The 25962-nt window shown below is 34.4% G+C and overlaps 1 protein-coding gene across 3 annotated transcripts in view; it reads right to left on the bottom strand.

Annotated features, from left to right (window-relative positions):
• Window positions 1-25962, bottom strand: part of NCAM2 (neural cell adhesion molecule 2) — a 518783-nt gene that overhangs the window by 290643 nt on the left and 202178 nt on the right. Inside the window, exon 1 of one of the 3 annotated variants that reach the window (XM_045557826.1) lies at window positions 13616-13748. The exons of the other annotated variants lie outside the window; for them this stretch is intronic. Coding sequence (XP_045413782.1) covers window positions 13616-13748 — 133 coding nt within the window. Of the gene's footprint in view, window positions 1-13615; window positions 13749-25962 lie in introns of those variants that run through there. 3 annotated transcript variants of the gene reach the window in all.

Genomic DNA, 25962 nt, shown 5'->3' with positions numbered 1-25962 from the left:
TATTTCTACTGTAGTTGATAATGCTTTATTATTATGTTTTAAGGATAATATGCAAGTAACTTTTCTAGTTTATTATTGGTTTTGATAGCTTTAATTTTTTTTTCCAAGATAGAGTCTTGCTCTGTTGCCCGGGCTAGAGTGCAATGGCGTCAGCCTAGCTCACAGCAACCTCAAACTCCTGGGCTCAAGAGATCCTACTGCCTCAGCCTTCCGAACAGCTGGGACTACAGGCATGTGCCACCATGCCCAGATAATTTTTTCTATATATATTTTTAGTTGTCCAGATAATTTCTTTCTATTTTTAGTAGAGACGGGTCTCGCTCTTGCTCAGGCTGGTCTTGAACTCCTGACCTCAATTGATCTTCCCGCCTCAGCCTCCCAGAGTGCTAGAATTACAGGCGTGAGCCACCGCACCCAGCCTAAACTTTTTAAGAAAAATGATTAAAATAATTCCCCACATAAGATTAAAATCTATTAATGTTGCAACAGCTACCCAGGATAAGGTCATCTGTACAGGTTTAAGAATAGTAGATACATAGTAACATCTGAAGAAGAATGGAAAGTGATATTCTTTAGCCCTTACAGTAAATAAGATTGCTTTTCTCTTTTGGAGAAATTTCTTTGTTACTCACAAAAATGTACAAATGTGAAAATACCTTCAAGCCTTCAAGACTTTTCAGTATTTGATAACACTCATGGAGGAAAATTTTGTCTTTCACTTTCTGTGCTGACTTTCAAATTGCTGCACAATTGTATGGCTGGATTGGAAACTGAGTGTCAGCGTCTTCATAAGAAAAGTACTTACAGAGCTCTACAATGATAATAAATATTTCAGAGAGCTCTGGACCTTCCACTCCCCACCTTGTCATGCATACTGTTCAGTAATTACTTTCTCCTTCATATAGACTATGTATTTTGGGTTTCTACAATTGTGTTTCAAATGAGATGATTTCACATGCCCTTTCTGATGATGCTTTATTCATCTTAGGCATGTCACTTTATCTCTGTTTGCATTTTATATACTTTGCCAGTGTTTTCAGATAAAACATCGGTTTCTGAATCTCATTAATGTAACTGTTTTCTCTTTCAATTGTATGCCTCACTCACGCTCTAATCTGAAAGAAACTTCCAAAGCAAGGCTGCTTCCACAGTACTGACAAAATCTGCTATATACCCCATACCACTGCATGGTGCACTCATTCATTCTTTGTTTTCCAGTTATATAAATTCTTAAGGGCACTGCATGGCTCACAAAAATCTAATACTGATACTCTTTAGGCTGGCTATTACTGATCTGAAGACATGCATACTTGATTTGAAAGAAGAGTAATATTTTCCTCTCCATTTCTTCACCATTTTTTTTATATACCTAAAAATTGTGAGCTTTGTAACAGATGAAAAAAGAAACATGTAATTATAGAGAAAATAACTGGATGATCATGACTTTAAAAGCATGGCATTGATTATGTTTAATGGTTTTCACAGATATGAGATAAAAAAATCAGAAAAATAAGAATGAACTTTTAAAAATACTAAATGTCATTAAATTTATCTTTACTGTTTAGATGTTTTTGTGATTTTAGAAATTTTCTAATGCAATTAAATATTTATAGGATAAAAATCGTGTATAAAGTTATATAAAGATGATTAAACGTAATAATATCTAATCAAGGCAGTTTATTAAATAGTATGGGGGTTAAGAGAGCACATGGCTATGAACATATATGTGCTGTGTGAAATAAAAGGAAAAGGAGGAGAAGTGTTTTTAGGCAAGTTATCAACAAGTATGTAAGAAGTAAAAATGTAGGAGGGAAGCTATTTTTCTCTTTAGAAAGATCTCTAATAACTTTAGTTATACGTGTGGATTTGACTTAGCCTTTGAAAAATGGGTTTAATTTCAAGGAGAGTACACTACTTTTTAAAATTACAGAATGCTAACAAATTAAGCCTTTGAGCAAAATACTATGATGAATAACAAATAGTTCTGTTTCTCTTCAAGAAATGTACATTCGTTAATAAATTAAGAAGATGCGCTGCAGAGGGATTCTCAAAAAATTGAATATACATAAATTTTAGTCTTTGGAGTAGCAATGGATAGTCATTGACCATTTTGAAATACACGTGTTAAGATAAAATATATGGATCAGGAGGATATTTTGAGAATAGAATGGAGAGTTGACACAAAATAGGGGAAACAGAGCAGAGATTAAACTTGAACAGAGGTTCAAGTAAGCAGTGAGGAAGGCAGAGAGGTACCTGTATCATAAAAAGCAGAATAATTGTAGATAGTAAAATAATAGAATAATATTTGTAAACATGAGAGTGGATGAAATTTACAACAAAAATAACATATAGAGGAAGAAGAGAGTTCAATGGAAGAACTTTAGAAAACTCATACATCTCAAGACCACACTCTCAAAAATAAATGTGTAATGTAATGCAACCAAATTTTGAAGTGTGATATGAACTCTGGTAGGTCCTTTATAAATGTTATCCATTCAGGCATCATAATATCCTTGCAAGATAGGTGTCATTGTTAGATACTGATGGGAAAACAAGTTTCATAAGAATGAGGTTTGCTCAAGATCATAGGATTCTAATCCAGGTCTGTTTCCATAACCCATGCCTTATCTGCCACAACATGCTACCAACTGATGATACTGCCAGGGAAAGGGGAGGAAAGCCAAGGGAGTGTTGAATACTGTAATGCCAAAACAAACAAACAGAAACTTCCAAATCTTCCACAATGTTCAATGGCTCTCTGACATAATTTAATCATTGGATTTGGTGATCTTTTGGATATTGGTGATATTTGAATGAATAAGTTCAGTAGCTTGGTAGAAGAATATGTGACAATGCAGAGGAACAGACACATTCAGACAGTCTCTCCTGTGAATCCTGACTTCCATTTGAAGGGATCAGAGTTGCTTAGCCTTCTAAACATCAGTTACTTTATCAGTGCTGGGAGGATAATGCTTATGCCATCAAAGTTTTTATGGGTATTACTAGAACACATATAAAGCCCTAAGCAGAGGGGATTACGTTATAGATAATTTTGTATGCCAGGACATAAGATATATTCTTTAAAATAATGGTCTGAAAGGACATGTATGCATGCATGTATTTATGCAATAGTAGCAATATAATATAAATAATATAAATGTCATTTGTACATCTAGTAGTATAGTTACCACTAAATGAATATTTATTATATACAAAGAATGATACATTGTTTTAATCAAAATCCCGTGGAAATATTATTTTGTTCAATTTTATAAGATTATTTATCTTAGCGTCTGAGACCCTTTAAGTGAGCTGTCTGTGACTGTGACTTTACAGTTGGTGTCTATCAGAAGGACTTAAATCCACATTTACCAGGCTGTTTTCTCTTTTTCCTGCTTAACCAGCATTGTAACAATAGTATCACAACTTAGTCAATGGGGAAAAAAAGACTTATTGCTAACTGTCAATAGATTTCAGTCAAAAATACGCAGAAGAGATATTTAGAGTGTTCATAAATTTAAAAACCTAAAACTTTTTGTAGTCCCATTTTTCATGAGAATATAGAAAACACATGGGATTCTGGCTAAATTTGTATAATATGAACTTTTCCTTTAAAAGAATTGTGAAACTATTCCACTTTTAAATATTTTAGCTTCATTATGCCAATGATTTGCGTGTCAATCAGTTCATTATATTTCCCTTCCCCTGTATTCACTCAATTAGTTTTTGTGCAACTGGCATTAATGAAAAGGATTTTAAAATGTATTCTAATAGGCATTACTAGAATATAAGGAAATTTAATGTTTTAGTGAATAAAATTACATAGTGTTCAGATCTATTTGTTAACTTGTTCACTGCTATGAAATCTAACTTCAGTGAAGCCAAAGGGTTCTGAAGTTCAATGAAACTGAAGAAATCTGCCCAAAATGAGTAGAAACAATGAAATATAACAGGGGAAAAATACAAAGTTAAAAACCAGATACAGTAAATATATTGATAGGAGACCAAATACATGAAGAGTTAGTTGAAATTTCATTATTGTAATATTGTATCAAAATAAACAAATTATAGCTATTCTGTAGTCCAGTGTACCCTCCATAATGCATTCATGATGTTTAAATGAGGGGATAAGCCATCAGAACTTTTGAACTAAATGAGTTGAATTCACACTATGTGATTTTCCCCCAAGGGTGTCCCTCATCTGGATTATTTATACTCACTTTCTATACCTATGGAGTATTTCAAAGTGACATCTTCTTTAGCACCTGTCTTTATTTTTCCTACCTGATAAATTACAGGAATATGTGATTTGACCAAAAATTCTGCAGGTATATTAAATTTGTAAACTTAAATTTTAAGTTTGACTTATTTTAATAAAAATACTTCTCAATGACTTATATTTTTGCATTCCATATAATGAGCTCACCTCCAACAGTATTATAGTAGTATATGAATTTACCAAAATATATATCAATTATGATTGAGTTTAATTTTATTATCATACAGCCTCCATGATTTAGAGAATGGGAGCATTAAATTATGGATTCTTTTTGTAGGGATGGCATTTCTGTCATTCTGAACTCCACTCACTTCTTTTTTTTTTTTTTTTTTGAGACAGAGTCTCACTGTGTTGCCCAGGCTGGAGTGCCGTGGCATCAGCCTAGCTCACAGCAACCTCAAACTCCTGGGCTCAAGCAATCCTCCTGCCTCAGCCTCCCGAGTAGCTGGGACTACAGGCATGCGCCACCATGCCTGGCTAATTTTTTCTATATATTTTTAGTTGTCCAGATAATTTCTTTCTATTTTTTTAGTAGAGACGGGGTCTTGCTCTTGCTTAGGCCAGTCTCAAACTTCTGAGCTCAAATGATCCACCCGCCTCGGCCTTCCCAGAGTGCTAGGATTACAGGAGTGAGCCACAGCGCCCCGCCCTCCACTGACTTCTGAAAGACTCTCTCTCTCTCCCCCCCCCCGCCATCTATCCATATATATATGGATATACATCTAATATGCAGACATATTAGATATGGATATATACCTACCTATACACACACACACACACACACACACACACAAGAGACTCTGATAGAAATTAAGATATCTAACTCATTTTATCACATGAGGCTCTTAATCATTTCAAATATAGTCACCAGATTAAAAACATTTTATATTGAATCAAGTCATTCATATATGTATGAACATATTTATATTATTCAATTTTATGTATCCACTTGGCTAGGCTATAGTTTCAGTTGTTCAATCAAACACAAGTCTAGATGTTGTTGTGAAGATATTTCATTTGCAGATGTTATTAACATTTACAATCAGCTAACTTTAAGCAAAGGAGATTATGATCAATAATGTGGGTGGGCCTCATTCAATCAATTGTAGGTCTTAAGAACAAAAATTGAGGTTTCTGAGAAAAGACATAATTCTGTCTCAAGACTGTAACAAGGAAATACTAATTTCCTGTTTCCAACCTGACAGCCAACCCTACAGATTACAGAATTTCCAGTCCCCACAATTATATAATTACTTAATATAAATCTTGTTTTATACATACACATATGTATATGTATATGTATGGGTGTGTATATGTTTATATATGTGTCTATGTGTATTATGTATGCATGTATATGTCTGTGTATATATAGATATACATATGTGTGCATATATATCAATTATATATAGATGTATATATGTGTATATATGCATATAAATAGATACACACACATATATACACACAGCATATATACTATTTCTTCTGTTTCTCTGGAGAACTGTCACTAATATATATATTTGTATGTATATGGACATATATACTGTAGTGGTCATATGTATAAATTAGTCATGTAGTGTATATGTACATATAGTATGGGTATATATACACATATATTCCCAAAAGGTGCATTATTTGGTTCTGAGTAGAAATATGAAAAAAAGCAATATTTTATATATTATGTGGGAAAAGAATTGCCTTTCTGAAAGAAAGATTAAAAATAATTGACAATATGGACAATAACAGCCAGGGTTCACATGGATCAATAAACCATCATATCCCAAGAGAAAAAGTATAGAAAAAGAGTGAAAAATCGAATTAAAGAGCTTATAATGTTTTTCTTTGCATTTTCTAATAAAATGAAAGTGGACTGGCTGGTGGCAGAGGGAATCCCTTCCCACAGAGAAAAGATAACACAATTTGCCCAGTTCTCAAGATGAAATATAGTTTTAAAAGGTTTATATTCCTGACTCCTCCACAAATATAATGATGTTAAAGATAGAGAAGAAATCAAAAGGCAGATAAAGAGAGTGGCAAAAATAAATGTAGTTATCATATAAATGATCATAGATTGTTGTAGTCCTCTCAAACACATGAATTTATGAACAATTTTCAAAATAAAGGCATTTATATTTTTCTACTTTTTTTCACTAGTACTTAAAATCTGTTTTTTTTTCAATTATTATTTTTGGAATTAGGATTTGTATTGCAATAATTTCTTTGTAAGATATTATTCTGTTAATATATCATGCTCAGTTATTCAGTGAAACTCTAATTACCATAAACAATGGAATAAATAATGACCTCATCATTTTCAGAGCTCACATATTACTTGAGAAATAAGAAGAAAAGAATTTCTACAGAGAAAAGCTTGGAGATGTCTGTTATAACTAACTGGTTTTACTCAATATTCACTAAGGTAGCAGGAGGATGATTTAAACATCTAGTACTTTGAAATGTGTTAAAAGGAAGAGTGGACTAACAGCAGAAGAGAGAAGTGCTCCGTTAACAAATTAAAAGAGCATACACACCTTTCTAGACTAGCACTGGATAGCAATATAAGAGAAGCCACAAGTGTTAGCCACATATATAGTTTTAAAATTTCTAGTAGCTACATACATAAAATAATAAGAAAAATTAATATTAACATATTTTATTTAACCCAATATATCCAAATTATTATGCCAACATGTAATCAAAATAAAAAATACTAATGAGATACTTTACATTATTATTTTCACATGAACCTTCAAAATTCGGTACATTTTGCATTGCTAGGACATCTCAATCCAAACTCTGCAAATATTATATGCTCAATACTCACATGTGGCTAGTGGTTACTGTATTACACAGTGACATTCCAGGCCAACGAACTTCAGCCCTGAGCAGACTGCTAAGATCATCTGAGAGCTTTAAAAAAATAAATAAATAAAAACAAAACAAAACAAAACAAACAAAAACTAATGTTTTACATCTATCACCAGAGATTTTGCTTTAGTTGATCTGGAATGAGGCTTTTTTAAAAAGCTTCTCGATGATTGCAAACCATGAAAATCTTGGCCTGAGACTTAAGCAAAGGGGTGTGAAGAGGGTGGCTTCCAAATTTTGTCCAGACTCTGGAGTACTGACATGCTGGTGTATGGCTGGGAGAGGTAAATAGATGATATGCTGGTTCATAGATGCAACACATAACATGATTCTTACTGTAGTCCATTGTTTGTTTTGAATTTTTCCCTCACTAGACATCTGGAAGCCAATTTACTTCCTAGATATTTTAGGTAGTATTAGGATAGCTACCTATACTCCCATTAAAAATAAATTAAGTAATGCAGTGAGTTAAGCAAGAGAGTTGAACCAGCCTACCCTTCAGACTAGTGTTAGGCCACACATTTGGTGGATTATGTACTACTTCTAACCCCTAAATATCCTTGCTAAGTGTAAATCCACAGCTGGAGAGTCTAAGCAGCAATGAACTGGACACCAACAGGATTTTCTGAAATTATACTTGGTTGAAAACTTCTAATGTGAGAAATAATTTTATTATTTCTATTTCCAAATATGCTCGATGGAATCTGGTAACTTAAATTTATAGTGCACTGGACTGTGTGAGCAGCTCTTGGTTTCAGCATGTAGGCAGTGCTCACAAGTATTAGTACGTCCCGCCTAATAGAATATCCTAAAGGCATTTGTGCAATGTGTTCTCTATTGCTGCAGTAATAAATCATCACAAATTTAGTGGCTTAAAGAATACCTGTTTATTATTTCATGGTTTTGGTGAGTCAAAAGTATGGGTACAACATGGAATAGCTAGTCCTCTGCACAAGGCCAAAATCAAGGTACTGTCGGGGATGCTTTCCATTCTGGAGATTCCACAGAATTCAGTTCGATGTCGTAGTTGGACTGAGGTTTTCATTTTACTTCTGGCTTTCAGGCTAGGGTTGTTGTCATCTTCCAGAGGTTACCTTCATTCCCTGGCTTTTGGCCCACTTCCTCTACTTTCAATGCCTGCTAATGTGATCAAATCTTTCTCATGCTTTGAATCTCTCTGCTCTCCTCTTCTGCATCATGTCTTCTCTGCTTCTGTTTTCTGAGATATTCCTCTGACTGACATTTGTAAAGGCTAATGTGATTACGTTGTACAGACCAGGATAATCCAGAATAATCTCCCTATTTTAATGTCAGCTGATGAGTAAATTAATTCCACTTTCAAAGTTTTTCCCTAGCAGTACCTAGGTTCATGTTAGATTGAATAATTACGAGACGAGACTCTTGAAGGGTGATTTTAGAATTTTCCCTACTACATATAAGAACTATATATACAGTTGGGCATGGTGGCTCATGCCTGTAATCCCAGCACTTTGGGAGGCCGAGGTGAGAAGATCATTTGAGTCAGGAGTTCAAGACCAGCCTGAGCAAGAGTGAGACCCCATTTCTACTAAAAATTAAAAGAAATTAGCCAGACAACTAAAAACAGGAAATATTAGCCAGGCATGGTGGTGCATGCCTGTAGTTCTAGCTGCTTGGGAGGCTGAGGCAGGAGGATTGCTAACCTGATGCCACGGCACTCTAGCCCAGGCAACAGAGCAAGACTCTGTCTCAAAAAAAAAAAAAAAAAAAAACTATATTTAATTTTTTTTTCATTTCTATAGTGCCTTACAAACTTTCACTTCTGCAATAGAGACATAACTAAATAAATTAGAGAAATAAAAATATATACCCAAACACTGATTAGGTACCAGTAGGATATACTTGATTAGGAATTCTTAATTCTATATTCCAAGGCCATGTCCTATTTTCAGACTTGTTGCTCTAGGGTTTTAGACAGCTGAGATCTTAATGCTCAGCTTAGATACCTGAGCATTGATTTTTCCCTAAATGGTGTTTGTACTAAGCTATCTCAATGCCCTGGTGGCATGTTACATTATGATCATTGTCACTGGATGTCAGATATATTCTCTACTCCTCTAATTTTTGTCTGTCAGTATTCATATCCCCTGACAGCAAAAACTAAATTTTTACCCAGAGAAAAACTACTTGGCACCTTCAGCATTTCCCCTGTGCTATGTACAACCTCTACCTTCTCAATCTTTACACTGGTAGTCCTTCCAGGTTTAAATTAACATTTTTTGTTTCTTTAGGGAGCTTCTGCTTGCAAAATATTATCACTTGCCTTTGTTCATAGATAAAACTTCAGCCAAGGTGTCCAAATTACCTACTCCAACCAGTAGATGCTTGCTAAAGAATTCAGGATTATTTTTTCTGTTTTAATTTAGCACATGTAGTTCTGGCCTGTAATCCAGGGGTTTTGTACTTGTACCTAACAGAGAGGAGCTTGAAGCAACTCTTCTTCTCACTTCTAGAAGAAAAAAAAAATCCCCATTTCAATCCTTAACAGGATTGAAAGAACAACTCTACCTATCATTTAAGACCTCGTATTCACTGTAACCAAGAGAGGAATGGTCAGTATAATTGATGAGCTAGAGAAAAGGAACTGGGCATGTTGGTTCAGCCGCTGGCTGGGCAGGACAGCACATTCAGCTGGTTTTCTCAATCCTTCAGTAATGCTACTGAGGAATGCCTGTAGTTTTGGATGAGCAAGTTCAGCTCAGAGAGCAAGTATTAGGATACCAGATTGCAGCCCCATATCTAGGTCATGTCCTTCCTACCAGTTTTAACAGTAATAAAGCTAAAGTTTTGTTCTCCATCTGTCCAACTCCACGTCTATTTCTCAGTTGGTTTGTAACTCACAGGGGAAGAAAAACTGTGATTAATTATGACCCCTCAAAACACAGCAGTATCTTACATCTGCTCTCGTATTTTATTCACTCTTCCCCCACATACTCCATTTATTCAGTTTGTGCTTTTTCTACTTCTTCTGTTCTTTGTTATATTTTTTTCCCCAGATGTTATAGATTCCTGGTGCCAGATAATTAAGGGTCTGGGATTTTGATAATCTGATATTTTCCTGGTGCCTAGAATAGTGCCTGCAATATAGTTGAAACCCACTAATTATCTATTGACTACCTCTGCTAAAATTACAAGCTAAAAATTGCCTTGGGGATAGTAAACCTGAGACCCAAAGACTTAGGAAACCAACAGTGTCTGCTTTGGTTGCCAAAAGAATTATTTTATCAGCATTGTATCTCAGCTCATATTACATTTTAGCTCTCTCCTTGCCATACTATTTATATTTCTTCCCATTCAAGTGGAAACAGGCAGGAAAAGGAGAGGAAACTTGTTTTTCTTTCTTCTTTATGAAAAGAATCGGTATCAAACATCTCACAACCCTGAAAAAAAAATATATATATGTGCACACATATATATAAACATATACACACACATCCTCTCAAAGAGACTAAATAAATGTATTAACTATCTTTATTTATTAGATATAAAGTTCACTATCTAACAACTACTGACTTAGTTTAGTGAGCTGTTTTTGTCAAACATAATCCTTTACATGCATTCTTCAAATATCTCTTAATAGTTTTGCTGCTCTAAGATGAGTACGTGTCTATGACTTTGTTCCATACAGCATTGCCAAAGTCATTTTATCCTGAAAGCGTTTGATACATCACGTGTTAACTCTTTGCATCATGATGAACATGTACATATGTAGAGAATCTTATGAACAGAACTTCAGTAGATTCATGGAGCTCCTGGATTGGTTCCTGATACTACACCATCTTTACTTCATCACAACTATTTTATTCAAGGCTTTGATGTCACAAATGCAATGATCAGTAAAACTTCAGTACTCAATATTTCATATCTCTAAATTCATTCAAAAGACATTTAAAATCAGCATATTTTCAGGATTTCATTATTCTTCTTGCCAAGAGTTTCTTGTAGCACTAATTCAAGCTAAAATTAATTATATCAGTGTTTAAGTCCTTCCAATAAATTGATCCTAATTTCATTTTTTCTTTTCTTTACAAACTTCTTTGCTGTATTTGAGGCAGTGATAATTTTGTTGATTCCCTGTAATGCACACATCTAAATATATTTCAGTATCTAAAACTTGATTGTATTTATCCTTCTGTATAATGCCTGGTGCTGATAGCACATCTTATATTTTTTCAAGAAACAACACTTCCTAGGAGTTTCTAAGAAGTGAAAGATAATTATGTGGATTGGAAGGAAGAAACTCAAATCTCCATGCATTGTAGTTAAATAGCCAATCATCCTGGCATCCATATTAAATATACGACCTTACTGAAATTAACTTTTCACTAAGCTTTGCATAATTTAATAAATCACGAAAAAGATATAGAAAGAATATTGGAGCTGGCTATTTACTATTTAGAAATACAGATATTACTAAAGAAGCAGAGTCTCGGTAATTACCACTCTATTTCAACAATCTTGACCCATAAGCACTTTTCATAAAATGCTTTATTTAAAAAGATTATAATTCTCCAAAACTGGAAAGCTACACAAAAATAAGCTGAAAGCACAAAAAACACCCACAGAGCACCATTAGTTCCACTTCCTACACATCTCTGGTGTAGGTGAAATTCATTCACTGAAGTAAGGAAAATAAAGCAAACATATAAAATTTAGTGCTGTTATATCTCATCACATTGAGGTTCAAGTGGAAACTGGTATTCAGATATTGTCCTATACAATGAATCACAATGATTTCAAATGAATGTGTACATTTAGTGGCAACTGTTAAAATGTAGTTGTCATTTACTCAGTTCTGTTGATCTGAGTTAATCAAGAGGTCTATTTGTAGACTATCTGGAATGTCCTTTGAGCAATCACTCCTAAATACTGTGTGTATGTTTACATTAGGCAGAGTATTTTGTGGGGGTTTTTTTGTTGTTGTTTATTTGTTTTTGTTTTTTTTGTTTTTTTTTATTGTTTTTTTGTTTTTTGCATGTTGAAGGATATCTGAGCTGATTCCAGTTTTGAGCTATTACAAATAAAGCTGCTATGGACATTTATGTGCAGGTTTTGTGTGAATGTACATTATCATTTCTCTGGAATACATGCCCAGGAATGAAAGTGTCGGGTCATATGGGTAATCTCATGTTTAGTTTTATAAGAAACTGCCAAACTGATTTCAAGAGTGGCTGTACCATTTTCCGTTCCCATCAACAATGTACAATTGATCCAGTTTCTCCAAATCTTCACCAGTATTTGAGGTAAAGAAATGGGAATCAGAGGTGAAGAGGAATTGACAAGGCCCTATCCTAGGAGCTTATAATCAAGCCAGACCAGAAACTCACAGGCTGCAGTTGACAGTTGATGGTGTTCCACTGCAGTGCACTATGGAGCAAAGGAAGCCATTATTCAGTGAGAGAAGGCAAGGTAAGCCTCACGTGGAGAGGAAACTCCAGCAGAGAAGAAACTAATAGCACTTCAATATTGGAATAAGCTGTTCTTTTAGAAAATGTGTGCCCTGCTTTCTCCAACACACGTATTCCATGAGATATTTTAGTATACTTTCACCTCTTAGCCTAGTTATTTTCTGTAACTAAAAGTTATAACAATAATAATAATCCTCACTAATACACTAGGTGGTAAAAAGTATAACTGTGGTTTACGGTACCCAAATTAAGGCTATTTCCAGAAATACATTGAAAATGCTGAGGACTCTGCAGTCAGACAGATTTGGATTAGACTCAAATCCTGGCTCTTAACCTATGTTGGTCACATAATTGTGGTAAAGATTAATTGAAGTCTGTTCCGAAACGATTTATCACAATTCATGGTAAATACCACAGTATGTTGTTTCTTAGATAAAAATATTTTGCCAGAAATCAGATACACTATTGCTAAGCAAAAGTTTCTGTGTATTTCAGGTGAAACTGTCCACCAGCTGCCAAGTCTGTATGTGGGGAGAAGAGGGTGTTGACCATGGAACTGAATCAAAATGAAGGCATAATTTTTAAAATAGTATTTATTATTTGGGTTTATTTAGTGAAGAGTGTGAGATTATTAAAATATATTTAGTGATTTATAAAAGAAATTGCTGGTGACAATTCTTGATATAACTAACCCATTGTGTGTGTTTGTGTGTGTGTGTGTGTGTGTGTGTGTGTGTGTTTGGGGACAGTATCAGAAAAATCCGATACCCCTTCTATTAATATATGGAAGGTTCCTTAGCACCAGTGTGGTGATTTATTCCTATTCCCCACCCTCGCAACTCACCCCCAACCCTTGTCCCTTACTCCAACACCACTGGTGATTTATCAAAGCATCCCTTTGAACTACAAAACATATTCGCCCTCTAGGAGAGTTCTAATAAATAAGATGTTCTCCACCTCATTGGCTTTTAATGACATTTTGACAGTCCTTATAGATTACAGCCCTGGGCAACTGTCCAGCTGACCTTCCCATAATCTGTCTCTAGTTGCCTTTCTTCAAGACAGAATGCTTCATTGTGTTTCCAGACAACAAAGAGGTCCTGTCTATTGTGATAATAAAGGTAAACTTGTCCTCGCGAATCAGAACTCGCCATTGTGGCAGTTTTTAAATAAGTCTGGAGAAGAAACTTTTCTTTAGGTCTCTTATAATCCTTAAGTTTTTAATTACTTGTCCTTCCTAAGGGATTCTTATAGTAAATCAGTTATGGAGTGTTCTGGTGCCTTTAACTATCTCACTATTTTGAAAAGGCTTAAAGCAATCAATTCTTCAGGTTGTACATAGGAGTTTAAAACTTCTTCAGGTTATGACCATCAAATGATAGGGTAGCTCATAATTATCTCAATTTGTAAATAAACACTCCATTTTTAGTTTTTATATATTTCCAATCTATTACCTAATTTGTAATAAGTTCAGTGAGTACAAAAGTGGCAATATCCAGCAATTGACACAATTTTTGACAAATTAGCTTATTTTTCCAATAAAATTTCTCAAAGTAACATGTATTTGATCGGCAGTAAGAGAAAACAATGAATTGTATGCTCAAATTTGATCTATTACAGCATTCCCATTATTTCATGGCAGAAAGAACAATTATTTATTATCTGTGTCCTCCTCTAAGACACATTACAGTAACATGAGCTATTGACTGAAAGTTAGCCAGCACTTCCAACCCAACACTACTTCTCAGATATTGCTAGGAAATTCCCCAGAAATCTGTCCTCTGGACAGGTTCCTCAGGATCTTCTACTCCCAACAACTTGTCATTGTTTTCATGTCACTATCTTTGTGTGGGGGTTGAGGAAGGCCAAACATGTGGCAGGCAACATTGTTTTTTCAACCTAGCAGGACTCTTCCTTTTCCTCAGACCTCTGGTGGAGGGACAACTTCCAGCCCTTGTCTATTTTATTGCACATGTTGAATACACACTGTATTTTAATTTTTCAACAGAGCAGAGAGTCAGAGCTTTTATGATAGCAGATTATAACACAATGTAATTACAATACAGATAATCTCTGTACCTTTGTAGATGGGCCCACTTCCATGACTAGCTGCAAATCTCCCTGCTCTTTTCCCACCCTGCCTCCTGTGACCAGGACCAGCTCCCACCATTGCCAGATATATCACCATGCTTCAGGACTCAAGCCAAATCCATTATCAACCCTAGAAATGGCAATTTATTCCTAACCCTAGCCAAGGGCTCATTACCATTTCATGTTCTCAAAGTTATCTCTTAATAGGATGCTGAGAATGGAAATGTCAAGGTGTCAATAAAGCAATCACATGAAAGTACAAAATCAATATATTTCCCAGAGTCAGGATTATTTTTACATTAAATCACAGCACAGATGAGGCATCAATGTGCTAGTCCAGGTTTAAAATATAATCCTGTTCAACCCCTATTTATTAAGGTTAAAATCACATAGTCTAATCTCAAATAGGTTTACCTAATTAAACATAAAACAAAGAAAAAGAAAATGTGTTTATAAAAGTAAGCAACTAATTGTGGTTGAATTTTAAAACTTACTGAGACTGAAATAAAATGATGCAATGAGAAACTTATGTTGGACATTTTAAGAATTGAATTGGAAGTTATTTTTCTACTGTTATTTTTGGTCATAAACTAAGCAGGTACAAGAAGGAAATATTAAAGAAATTTTTTTTTCTTAATATCTCTTCTTTTTTGTAGAGACAGAGTCTCTCTCCCTCATCCAGGCTGGAGTACAGTGGCAGGATCATAGCTCATTGGAGTCTTGAACTCCTGGGCTCAAGTGATCTTCTTGCCTTAGTCTCACGAATAGCTAGGACTACAGGTGTGCACCACCAAGCTCAGATAATTTTTTTGTTATTATTTTTTGTAGAGATGGGGTTCTTACTATGTTGCCCAGGTTGGCCTTGAACTCCTGGCTTCAAGTGATCTTCCTACTTCAGCCTCCCAAAGTGCTGAGATTACAGTCATGAGCCACTGTGCCCTGCCAAACTGTTTTATAATAATCTCTACATAGGTAGTACTGCTTTTCAAGCTTTTACATTAGCTTATAATTGGAATCTGATCTATCATCAGATACACTCATTAAATGAGAGCTGAAACTTATAATCATGTACATTTTGCCATAAAAAAAGCTAAAATTAAAAAGATGGTAAGTCTTTTACCTAAGGTCATCCTAACATTTAAAAAATGGACTAGGAATAAAATTATTATATTTAGGAGATGTCTGCCCACCCGGGCCCTAAATATTGCAAAGTCCTTAACTGGTATTAATATTACAACAGAGACATCAATTCCATCCTCCCCTGCTGCCTAATACAGATTGCATTTTATTAGTCTGAAGACTTTTAAATGGTTTGAAGTGATAATTAAAATGTTCCTTTAATATGTTCCATTTTATTCATTGTCAATTGATTCAAGGTCATATGCCACTGTCCATTGTTATATTCAACACTTTAACATTTTTCTACTTCAATTTATACCTTGGAAGTATTTATAGTTTGGTATATTTTTAATATATCTTGGAAAATTCTTTCTAGCAACTAATTGTAATTAACTTCAAAGGGACTTATGATCTAACAGCATTTCAATTAATTTGGTTACTCAAGTTCACAGTCACAAAAATTTAATAATGTATTAAACAGAGCTATTTCATAATTCATAGGCACAGTTTTGCTTATTTAACTTGGAAGAATGACAATCATACCTTTCTTAAGGAACATATTAAATAGCACAATTAACATAATGTCTTAGAGTTTTTGTTTAATTCTTTCTGACAAGGCATATGAAAAAGAAGACTAAAGCATTTGTATTTCTATAATATTATGAAGTTTAGCTTTAACTGAAATAATTTAGAAGCAGATTTTTATGCACATGAGTTATTGATCTTTTACCTTTTGGAGAGGGGTGAATCTTCTTATATCTAAAGGTTTAATTTCCTGTGCTTACATAGTCTCAATCTCCTACTAGTTGACCAATTCTCATGCTGTCCTGGAATAGGTACCTAGAATAGGTACCTGAATAAGCCTACATAATCTCTAGCTCAAGTTTACACATGCAGGTTAGAGATTTTTGTAAACCCTTAATGATTTTGTACATCTTTCCAATAGTGAAATTCTTATTAAGTTCTCTATGGGTAAGCTCCAACTGACAACTTAGTTCAAATGGTCATGCGCTTGTTTTCCTCTCTTATGTTAGAGGCCCACTCTTGGGTCTCTGCTTGGCATGACAGATTCAAATATAATAGAATGACTTTAATTCTCATCAATCACTGCAGTTCCATCTCTCAACTCTTGCCCTAGTTTGAGGTTATAGGAAAATTTGGCAAAGATACAGGCCAATAAACATCTGAGGTAGATAAAACTCTGCTTCTTTCTGAATGCCAAACATATGCTCATACTCATTTTTCCACATTCTTTAAACTAAACGTCAAGTTTGCTGAAACTTTCCTCAATTAAAAAGACAACTTGTATTTCAACATAACAATATTTTGATTCAACCTGTGTTATGTGCTATATGATTGATAAAGTGTCTTGTTCTGTTCCTCTATTTTAATATTCAATAATAATCACAATGTCTACACTTTATTTTTCAGTTTTCTACAGAAAACATTAAACTTCTGGAAGATTTCAATGGATATGATTTTGGCTTATTGAGATACTGATAAACATCTTGTGTAATCTAAAGAAATAAATATTGGCTATCACCTGATCCGTGTGCAAATTTTTCCCTTATAAAGTTAACATTATTTAATAAATATGATGATATGAGTTAACTGTAAATGTTATACATACTGAGCCAAGCAGCACTTTATATTACTCCATTGGGTTCCTATTGAATAAATCTGTATAGTCATCCTTTTATTTAATAAGTATACCAAAAATAGTTACATTAATTCCATCTTACATACTGAGAAACTAAGGTACAAATTTAAGATATCCTAGATGTCAAAGTGTGATAAAATCAAAAAAGTTATTAAGCATATCATTTTATTTTGCAGAAGCATATAACAACATCTATAACCTGGAGTCACAAAAAAAAAAAAAAATCAGGTCTTTAGAAATACTTTCTTAAAGCTTTTTTCTTGTCACAAGACTATACTGGGGGCTGTGTTTCTGACGCCATTAAATGTTCAATCTCAGTAGGACAATGTGATATTCCACCATGCTAAGGAGTCTATTTGTCATGTTATAACAGCGTTGTGGAGCATAATTAGCTTAGAATAATTAGGTGAATCAACTATAATTAGGTGAATCCATTTTTATATTATTTCACTGTAATTTAAATAAGTTATTGAATGCTCTTTGAAAAGGTAAGTAATAACAGAAGTTTCCAAGAGCTTTCACAGCATGAAGCTGTGAAAAATCTATCCTATCAAGGTGTAATAATGACTTTATTATTACATAAATGATAATTTACAACTTTGACATAAAATTTAATGTATAACAAATTAAAACATAATAAAACCCAAGTTAACCATCATTCTGTCACTCATATACATCTCTAAACACTCTTCATTCAATCAACTAACATTTGGTAATCACCTGTGATGTCCAAGAAAGCATACTACATAGTTTAGGAGATACAGAATTAGGAATTGGATAAGTTGCTAAGTGTATTGCTATAGTCTGAATCTGTGTGTCCCCCCAAAATTCAGGTATTGAAACATAACCACTAATGCCATGGTTTTAGGAGGTGAGGCTTCTGGGAGCTAATTAGGTGATGAGGGCAGAGTCCTCATGAATGGGATTAGTGTCCTTATAAAAAAGACCACAGAGAGCTATTACACCCCTTCCACCATGTAGGGACACAGCTAAAAGGGGCCATCTATATACCAGGAAACTGGTCCTCATCAGACACCTAATCTGCCAGCACTTTGAACTTGGACTTCCCAGATTACAGAATTGTGTGAAATAAAGTTCTGTTGCATATGAACTATATAGTCTGTGGTATTTTGCTATAGTAGCCTAACTGGACAAAGAAAAGTACTCCTAAAGTTTCCTAAAAGTTCAAAGTTTTTTTTTTTTTTTTAAACTAATGATCCTGAAAATTCCTTTTGAGTAGTCAAATACGTATAGGTAATTTACAGTGATTGCATTTCCTTCCTTGTTTTCTATTTTGAATGAAAAAAGTTTAGGCTTCAAAACTCATTGCTAGTTACTGAAAATTCTTTAAACTTAAAAAAATATAAACCAAAGATAATTCCCATAGAAAACAGTAGCACTCAAGGATGTCAATGCACGTCAGAACGACCCAAGAAATTTAAAAGAAATGACATACGAAGGCTATATTCCATCAGAATCTGATTCAATTGGTATGTAATAGTGTCCAGGCACTAATATAAATTAAAATATAATTGAAAAGGGCCTCAGTTAATTCTGACATGCCAATAAATACTCAAAGTAAAACACAGAGTACGGTTTTATGAGAAATTTGTGATGAAAAGACTGCAGGTACATATAGAAAAAAAGCAAATGTTCAGATTGGATATTAATATATATTTAATTTTTGTCAGCAGGTGAAATATAAAATCTACAACAGCAATGATAGATTGTAAGTACAAGAAATTGATAAGTTCCACTATCACACTCTTTAGTCTGTGTATGTATGTGCTATACATATACATTTATTTATATATCTATATGCACACGGGATGGCACATGTGTGTATATAAATATATGCATTATATACATAATTTTTGTAGGAACTTCAAATATGTCACGTTTTGAATTAAAGTGAATATCTGTGCCTAGAAAAATTAAATTAAAGTTAGAACTGAAACAAAGGATGGAAAGGGTGAATGGAATGTGGATATATCCACTAACAAAAGATAAGTTCCGTATTTATGTAGAAATTGTAGTCAGGAGAGCTCCAGGAGCTTCTTGCTGTGCATAACACCCCAAAAAGCAATTAAGAGAAATATTTGCCAGATGGCTGTATGCAATGATATGAATAAATTGGCAACAGCCCAATTTTTCTAAAATATTTTACTATATATTAGAGAGAAGTATCACCAGTCTCATAAAGTTTCTTTCAAATAAAGTGGACAGTTTCACCTCAGTCTAGGTAAATATTCAGGGTGGAACCTAAGGGGTTTGTGTTAAGCTGAATGCCAAGGCTACCTGACTCTTTGTCAGAATATTGGCTAGAAGCCAGGTCTGATTTCCAGTGTGAATTGCTTCCTAGCTTTAAAATCATCACAAGTGTGAAAATGTTATTAAAAAATAATGAACAAAACAAATTTCATTGTATCAAAGAAATCATTTTGTCCTAATTGATTTATATAAATTATGCAACAAAAAGTTATACAGTATATGTTTAGTACGAAGTACTCTGTATAACAAAGCTATTGGAAATCTCAATGATAAAATATGTTCGTAAAATAATTTCAGCAATAACTATCTTGGGCACCATAAATACTCTTGTTATATTTTTATTTCATGGCACGGTTCTCTATGTATAATTGCCATGCTAAGATGTTGGTAGTAATAGATGTCAAAATTCAGAGCTATACACTAAAACTGTAAGAACCAAGGGAGAGAAAGGTAGGATCTTATTTGTTTATTTATTTAAATTTCAGAATACTATGGGGGTACAATCATTTTGGTTACATAAATTGCTTTTGTACTGTTTGAGTCAAAGTTTTAAATGTGTCCATTCCCCAGATATTGTGCATTGCACTCCTTATGTGTGAATTGACCCAACCCTCCTACTCCCTCCCCCCTGTTTGATTTCCAAGGAATGTTATTTCCATATGTGAATATAAGTGTTGCTCAATTAGTTCCAATTTAATGGTGAGTACAGGTGGTGTTTGTTTTTCCATTCTTGTGATACTTCAGTTAAAAGAATGGTATCCAGTTCCACCCAGGTTAACACAAAAGGTATTAGTTCACTATTTTTTATGGCTGAGTAGTATTCCATGATATACATATACCACATTTTATTAATCTACTCATGTATTCATGGCAACTTGGGTTATTTCCACATTTTTGTTATTGTGAATTGTGTTGTATAACATTTGAATGTAGGTGTCTTTTTTATTGAATGTCTTTTTTTCCTCTGGGTAAATACTCAGTAGTTGGATTGCTGGATCAAATGGTAGTTCTCCTTTTAGTTCTTCGAGGTATCTCCACTATTTTCCATAGAGGTTGTACTAGTCATTTTTAAATGAGAGTACTGACTCAGTAATTATACATGTCAAAATTGAAAAGATGGAGGATATGCAGTAACCAGAGGTCATACTAAACACGTAAGTTAGGAGATATTTGTTGATATTCAATGGGTCACTTGTTGAATAATGAATGACTTTCATTGTTAAATAAAATATGACAAATATCCTGCAATGATATCAAAATTGTTTGTTCATTAATAAGAAGAAACATAAACAGAACTAATGGGCATAAGTAAACTGATTTTAAATTGGTATAGCTCAAAGAAAGAACTCATATAAAATAAATCTCTAGTGAACTTAATTTCCAAATAAGCCTCTACAGTCATAAATAAACCAATTTGAACCACAGTGATAGAACATAAAATCAGTATCTCAATAGCGACTTTTTTCAAAAGTAATCAGGAAAATCTTTAAATCTTGCGTGTTTCATACACTGAGGATTACATAATTCAATTATTCACACAGTTGCCTATTTCAGGCCTTCTACAGCAAAGCAGCATCACCTGGAGTTTCTGTTATTTTTTCACTCATAAAATATTCATTAAGCATCTACCATGTGTTAAGAAAAGCACCAGGCCCGGGAGATTCAGGAATGAATGATACAAAGTTTGTATCCCATAGGAAATCAGCCTAGCAGGCAACTTTATAAGCAATTCTAATTTCACGTACTCTGAACTTTGTACGGGCAAAAATAAATGTCATTAAACCCATGTTGACAGTTTGTTCCGTTTACTCTTATGCACTCTCAGAAACTGGATATTCTTATAGAGACTAGATGCTTTTCTAATTTCCTAGATGAAGTATGCAAGTATAAGTAAATAATAAGCAGATCTACAGCTAGTAAAAAATAAGAAAAAGTGGCAAGAAAACAACAGAAATCAAAGAACATACAATAGAAAACAAAGCCAATTAATTTAAAAATTAAATTCCTCATACACAGGAATCCTTAATATTTTATTTTTTTAAATTTTTCAGAATTTTGTTCCAAAGACTCACTTGACAATCTGATGACTTTGACTCAGAATTACAATTTAAATCCATAAAACAAAATGCAGTTCCAAAAATACCAACTCTATTTATGTTGAGTTCAACCAGGAAATTTTTGGTGTTCTTGGAATCTAGGTTAAGGACTGCAGTTTTGTGTTGCCTTTGTAATTGGGGACAAACAACTGATGTTAATATGAATATTAATAATAATGATTGGAGAAGCAAATAATTGTATCTGGTATACCCCGATTTAAAAAGATGAGGAAGGATACATTTTAGAAAAGCATCTCTCCTAAACTGACAATTATTTTTTAAAAATATATTAGTTAAATGAAAAATCTTCATTTATTTAGGGGATTTCACTCATGCAGGTTAAAGGTTTGGGGATTTAATCTAATTTAATGTTTTTTTTTTTTTTAGTTCAAGTTACTCAAAATAACTTAATGGCTTTTTAAAAGTACATAAACAAAGCATAGATGTTCTCTTTATATTCAAAGCATGTTAACTATCTATGTTAAATAGTTTAACTATTGATAGTGCTGTAGCTCACATTTATTAAGCATTTACTTTGTGCCATGCACAATTTTAAGTGTTTTACATTGCTTGATCTGTGTAAAAAAAACAACTACACTAATAAGTACATAAAATCATTATCACCAAATTTGCATAGTAGTAAAATGAGGCACAGAGAGATGAAGTAATTTATACAGAGTCACCAAGCAGCTAAGTGGCCAAGCATAAATTTTAACCCAGACTATCCAGCTTCAAAGTCAGCCTTGAATCCTTATGACTCTCAAAACAACTGTTAGACTTTCTCCTCCTTTCAAGAGGATCTTGTAAGATTATGGTTTTCAACCCTAGTTTTCATTATACTTGCAAAGAGTTTTTATGCAATACCTATGGCTGGGCACCATCCTAGATTCTCATTCTCAAATTTTATTTTTATTTTTATTTTTGACAGAGTCTCACTCTGTTTCCCTGGGTAGAATGCATTAGCATCATCATAACTCACTGAAACCTCAAACTCTTGGGGTCAAGCGATCCTCATGCCTCAGCCTCTCAAGTAGCTGGGACTACAGGCTCATGCCACATGCCCAGGATAATTTTTCTATTTTTTAGTTCAGACAGAGTCTCACTCTTGCTCAGGCTGGTCTCAAGCTTCTGAGCCCATACGATTCTCCAGCCTCAGCCCCCCAGAGTGCTAGGATTGCAGGCATGAGCCATCACGCCCAGCCTCATTCTCAATTTAGAATGCAGTAAGATCACCCTAAAAGGATTTTTTGAAAACACATTTTAGGGACCCACCCATATTTTGATGCAGTATGTCTAGGGAAGATTCTAAGCATCTAAGCATTCGGATTTCTTTTCTTTTCTTTCTTTCTTTTTTTTTTTTTTTTTGGAGACAGAGTCTCACTCTGTTGCCCAGGCTAGAGTGCTGTGGCATTAGGCTAACTCACAGCAACCTCAAACTCCTGGGCTTAAGCAATCCTTTTGCCTCACCCTCCCAAGTAGCTGGGACTACAAGCATGTGCCACCATGCCTGGCTATTTTTTTCTATATATTTTTAGTTGTCCAGCTAATTTCTTCCCATTCTTAGTAGAGATGGGGGTCTCGCTCTTGCTGAGGCTGGTCTCCAACTCCTGACCTCGAGTGATCCTCCCGCCTTAGCTTCCCAGAGTGCTAGGATTACAGGCGTGAACCACTGCACCCAGCCCCTAAGCATTTGGATTTCTAACATGTTCCTAGATGATGTTGAAACTGTGGTCCAGACACTATGCTTTGAGAGCCACTGTCCCAGATGAATGGAAATACAAAATCTAGGAGTGAGTATATCTCCTTAAAGGAATCAAATGTGCAGCTAGGGATGAGAACCACTGCTTTGAATGATCTATTTCATTAAACATGTGGAAGATTAAAATAATGTACATTGAAAATAACTGTAGTTAACTACACAGTATAGTTTAAGCATCACAGATATCCATCTAGTCACTATTTAATCTGCCTCCATCTTCTAGCTTCTCTTCTTCTCCATAATACTTTTCTTTCCATTAATTTACTATAGAATGATATCACTATTGTCCTTTAATTTTTCAGAATTCCATAATCATTTGCTACTATAGAGTCATGTTTAGTTTACCTGAGCTGAGATTCTTAGGTTGTAAACTTGCTGTTTTGTGATTCTGGCATACACCTACTAATTAATCATAGGGGATGATGCCTGTGTCATTCAGAGGCATTCCTTGCAAAAAGGCAGTGGGAGCAGCATACTTGAAAATCATGATCTTGAGGGGATACGTCATCTTTAGGTATCAACTATTTCATATCAGCCCAAAGACAAATTCCTCTGAACTGGACACTAAACTCACATCCATAGTCTCACTTCCCATATCTTCTAATAACTCTTAAAATAAACTATAAACATGCTGCTAAAGGAATGGGATGAAAATGGGAAAGTTGTTTCAAAACAGAGATGGGCATAATTATCTGCACATATAGTATTAGGAAATATCAGTAAAATCCCTCACTGTGTTTCAGTTTCATTATTGTATTCTGCTGCCAAACTTCTTAGAAGTGACAATGTAGATTAAAATCATAAAAAATGTATTCTCGTCATTGCTATGCACTCTGATATATGCAGGTGGAGAACAAAGATCCATAGACACATTATCATAGCACCCAAGAATTTACAGTCTAGGATTAGAAAAGTGTAAGACAAGAAAACTCACATGCACACACACACAAACACACACACACACAATTTATGAGACTGATTTTATTTCTCAAAGATGCAACCAAAATGTTGTCGGGAAAGTTGAAGCTTAAAAATTGAAGGACTAGGCCAGGCGCGGTGGCTCACGCCTGTAATCCTAGCACTCTGGGAGGCCGAGGCGGGTGGATCGCTCGAGGTCAGGAGTTCGAGACCAGCCTGAGCAAGAGCAAGACCCCGTCTCTACTAAAAATAGAAAGAAATTTTCTGGCCAACTAAAATATATATAGAAAAAATTAGCCGGGCATGGTGGCACATGCCTGTAGTCCCAGCTACTTGGGAGGCTGAGGCAGAAGGATTGCTTAAGCCCAGGAGTTTGAGGTTGCTGTGAGCTAGGCTGATGCCACAGCACTCACTCTAGCCCGGGCAACAAAGCAAGACTCTGTCTCAAAAAAAAAAAAGGAAAAAAAAAAATTGAAGGACCACATAAATTAGAAGACATATTTTAGAACAATCATATTTTGATTCTTGTCACTAATTTCACTAACTCATTCTCTGATAAATAGAAGATAGCATCATAGAAAGTTAAACAGCAAGACATTATTTAAAAATGTAATCTGCCTTTTCTGTGTATCTCTTTTCATGTTCCATAGTCAGCAGAAAGTTCTGAGGTTTTACATATTGTGCCTGACAGTTTAATCTGGCCACCTCCTGGTTTCTAGCTTATCTCTAAAAATTGGAAAAATAATACCTACAGAAACTACTAAGGAAAGACAGCGAAGATTTCAGTTTTCCTTCTGGTATGGTGTTATCTCATTTGGAATTCTCAGAACACAATCCTGAGGCTTGATCGACTACATGAGTCATGCAACTTCTGAGAACCATCATGCAGTGTTTCCTGGTATGAAGTAAATGCTGTCACCAATGCAAGTCCATTTTATTGTTATCCAAAGTAAGTGCCATTTTTTAAAATGTATTTCCATTTATGCTTTCATGGCACTGTTACTAGGGGTCAAGCCTGGATTTCACAGGGATAGTTATTTTATCTGTCAGCTGAGTTAGTCCAATCCCAGCTTTACCTTGGTTTGTTATTCTCTTTCCTTTCTCTTTAGGGCTGCATCCTTGTGAATAAAAGAAAATGGAGACAGATTCTTTTTTGGAACCCCTCACAATTTGGGTGCGGTCTTGATGTAGTAGCAAAAAATGATCTTGAGTTAATGTGTACATAGATATAATTAAGAGCATGCAAATTACACTAGAGTTTTATTTTCTCTTTCAATGACTATTTCTTAAAGTGTACAAGTCACTGTAAAAAATGCTATAGAGTATTCAAAGGGCCAGGCTATAAACATGAAGCATTTTGTCAAACAGAAGACTCAAGATATGACATGAACGGCTCACATATGTAAGCATTTTATAGGAATTCCAGACAGTTATATAACAAGACAACAATATTT

Source organism: Lemur catta, chromosome 1 (genome assembly GCF_020740605.2).
Source record: "Lemur catta isolate mLemCat1 chromosome 1, mLemCat1.pri, whole genome shotgun sequence".
Taxonomy (NCBI): Eukaryota; Metazoa; Chordata; class Mammalia; order Primates; family Lemuridae; genus Lemur; species Lemur catta.
The sequence above is the reverse complement of the archived record's forward strand: the minus strand, read 5'-3'. Positions and strand labels throughout refer to the sequence as shown.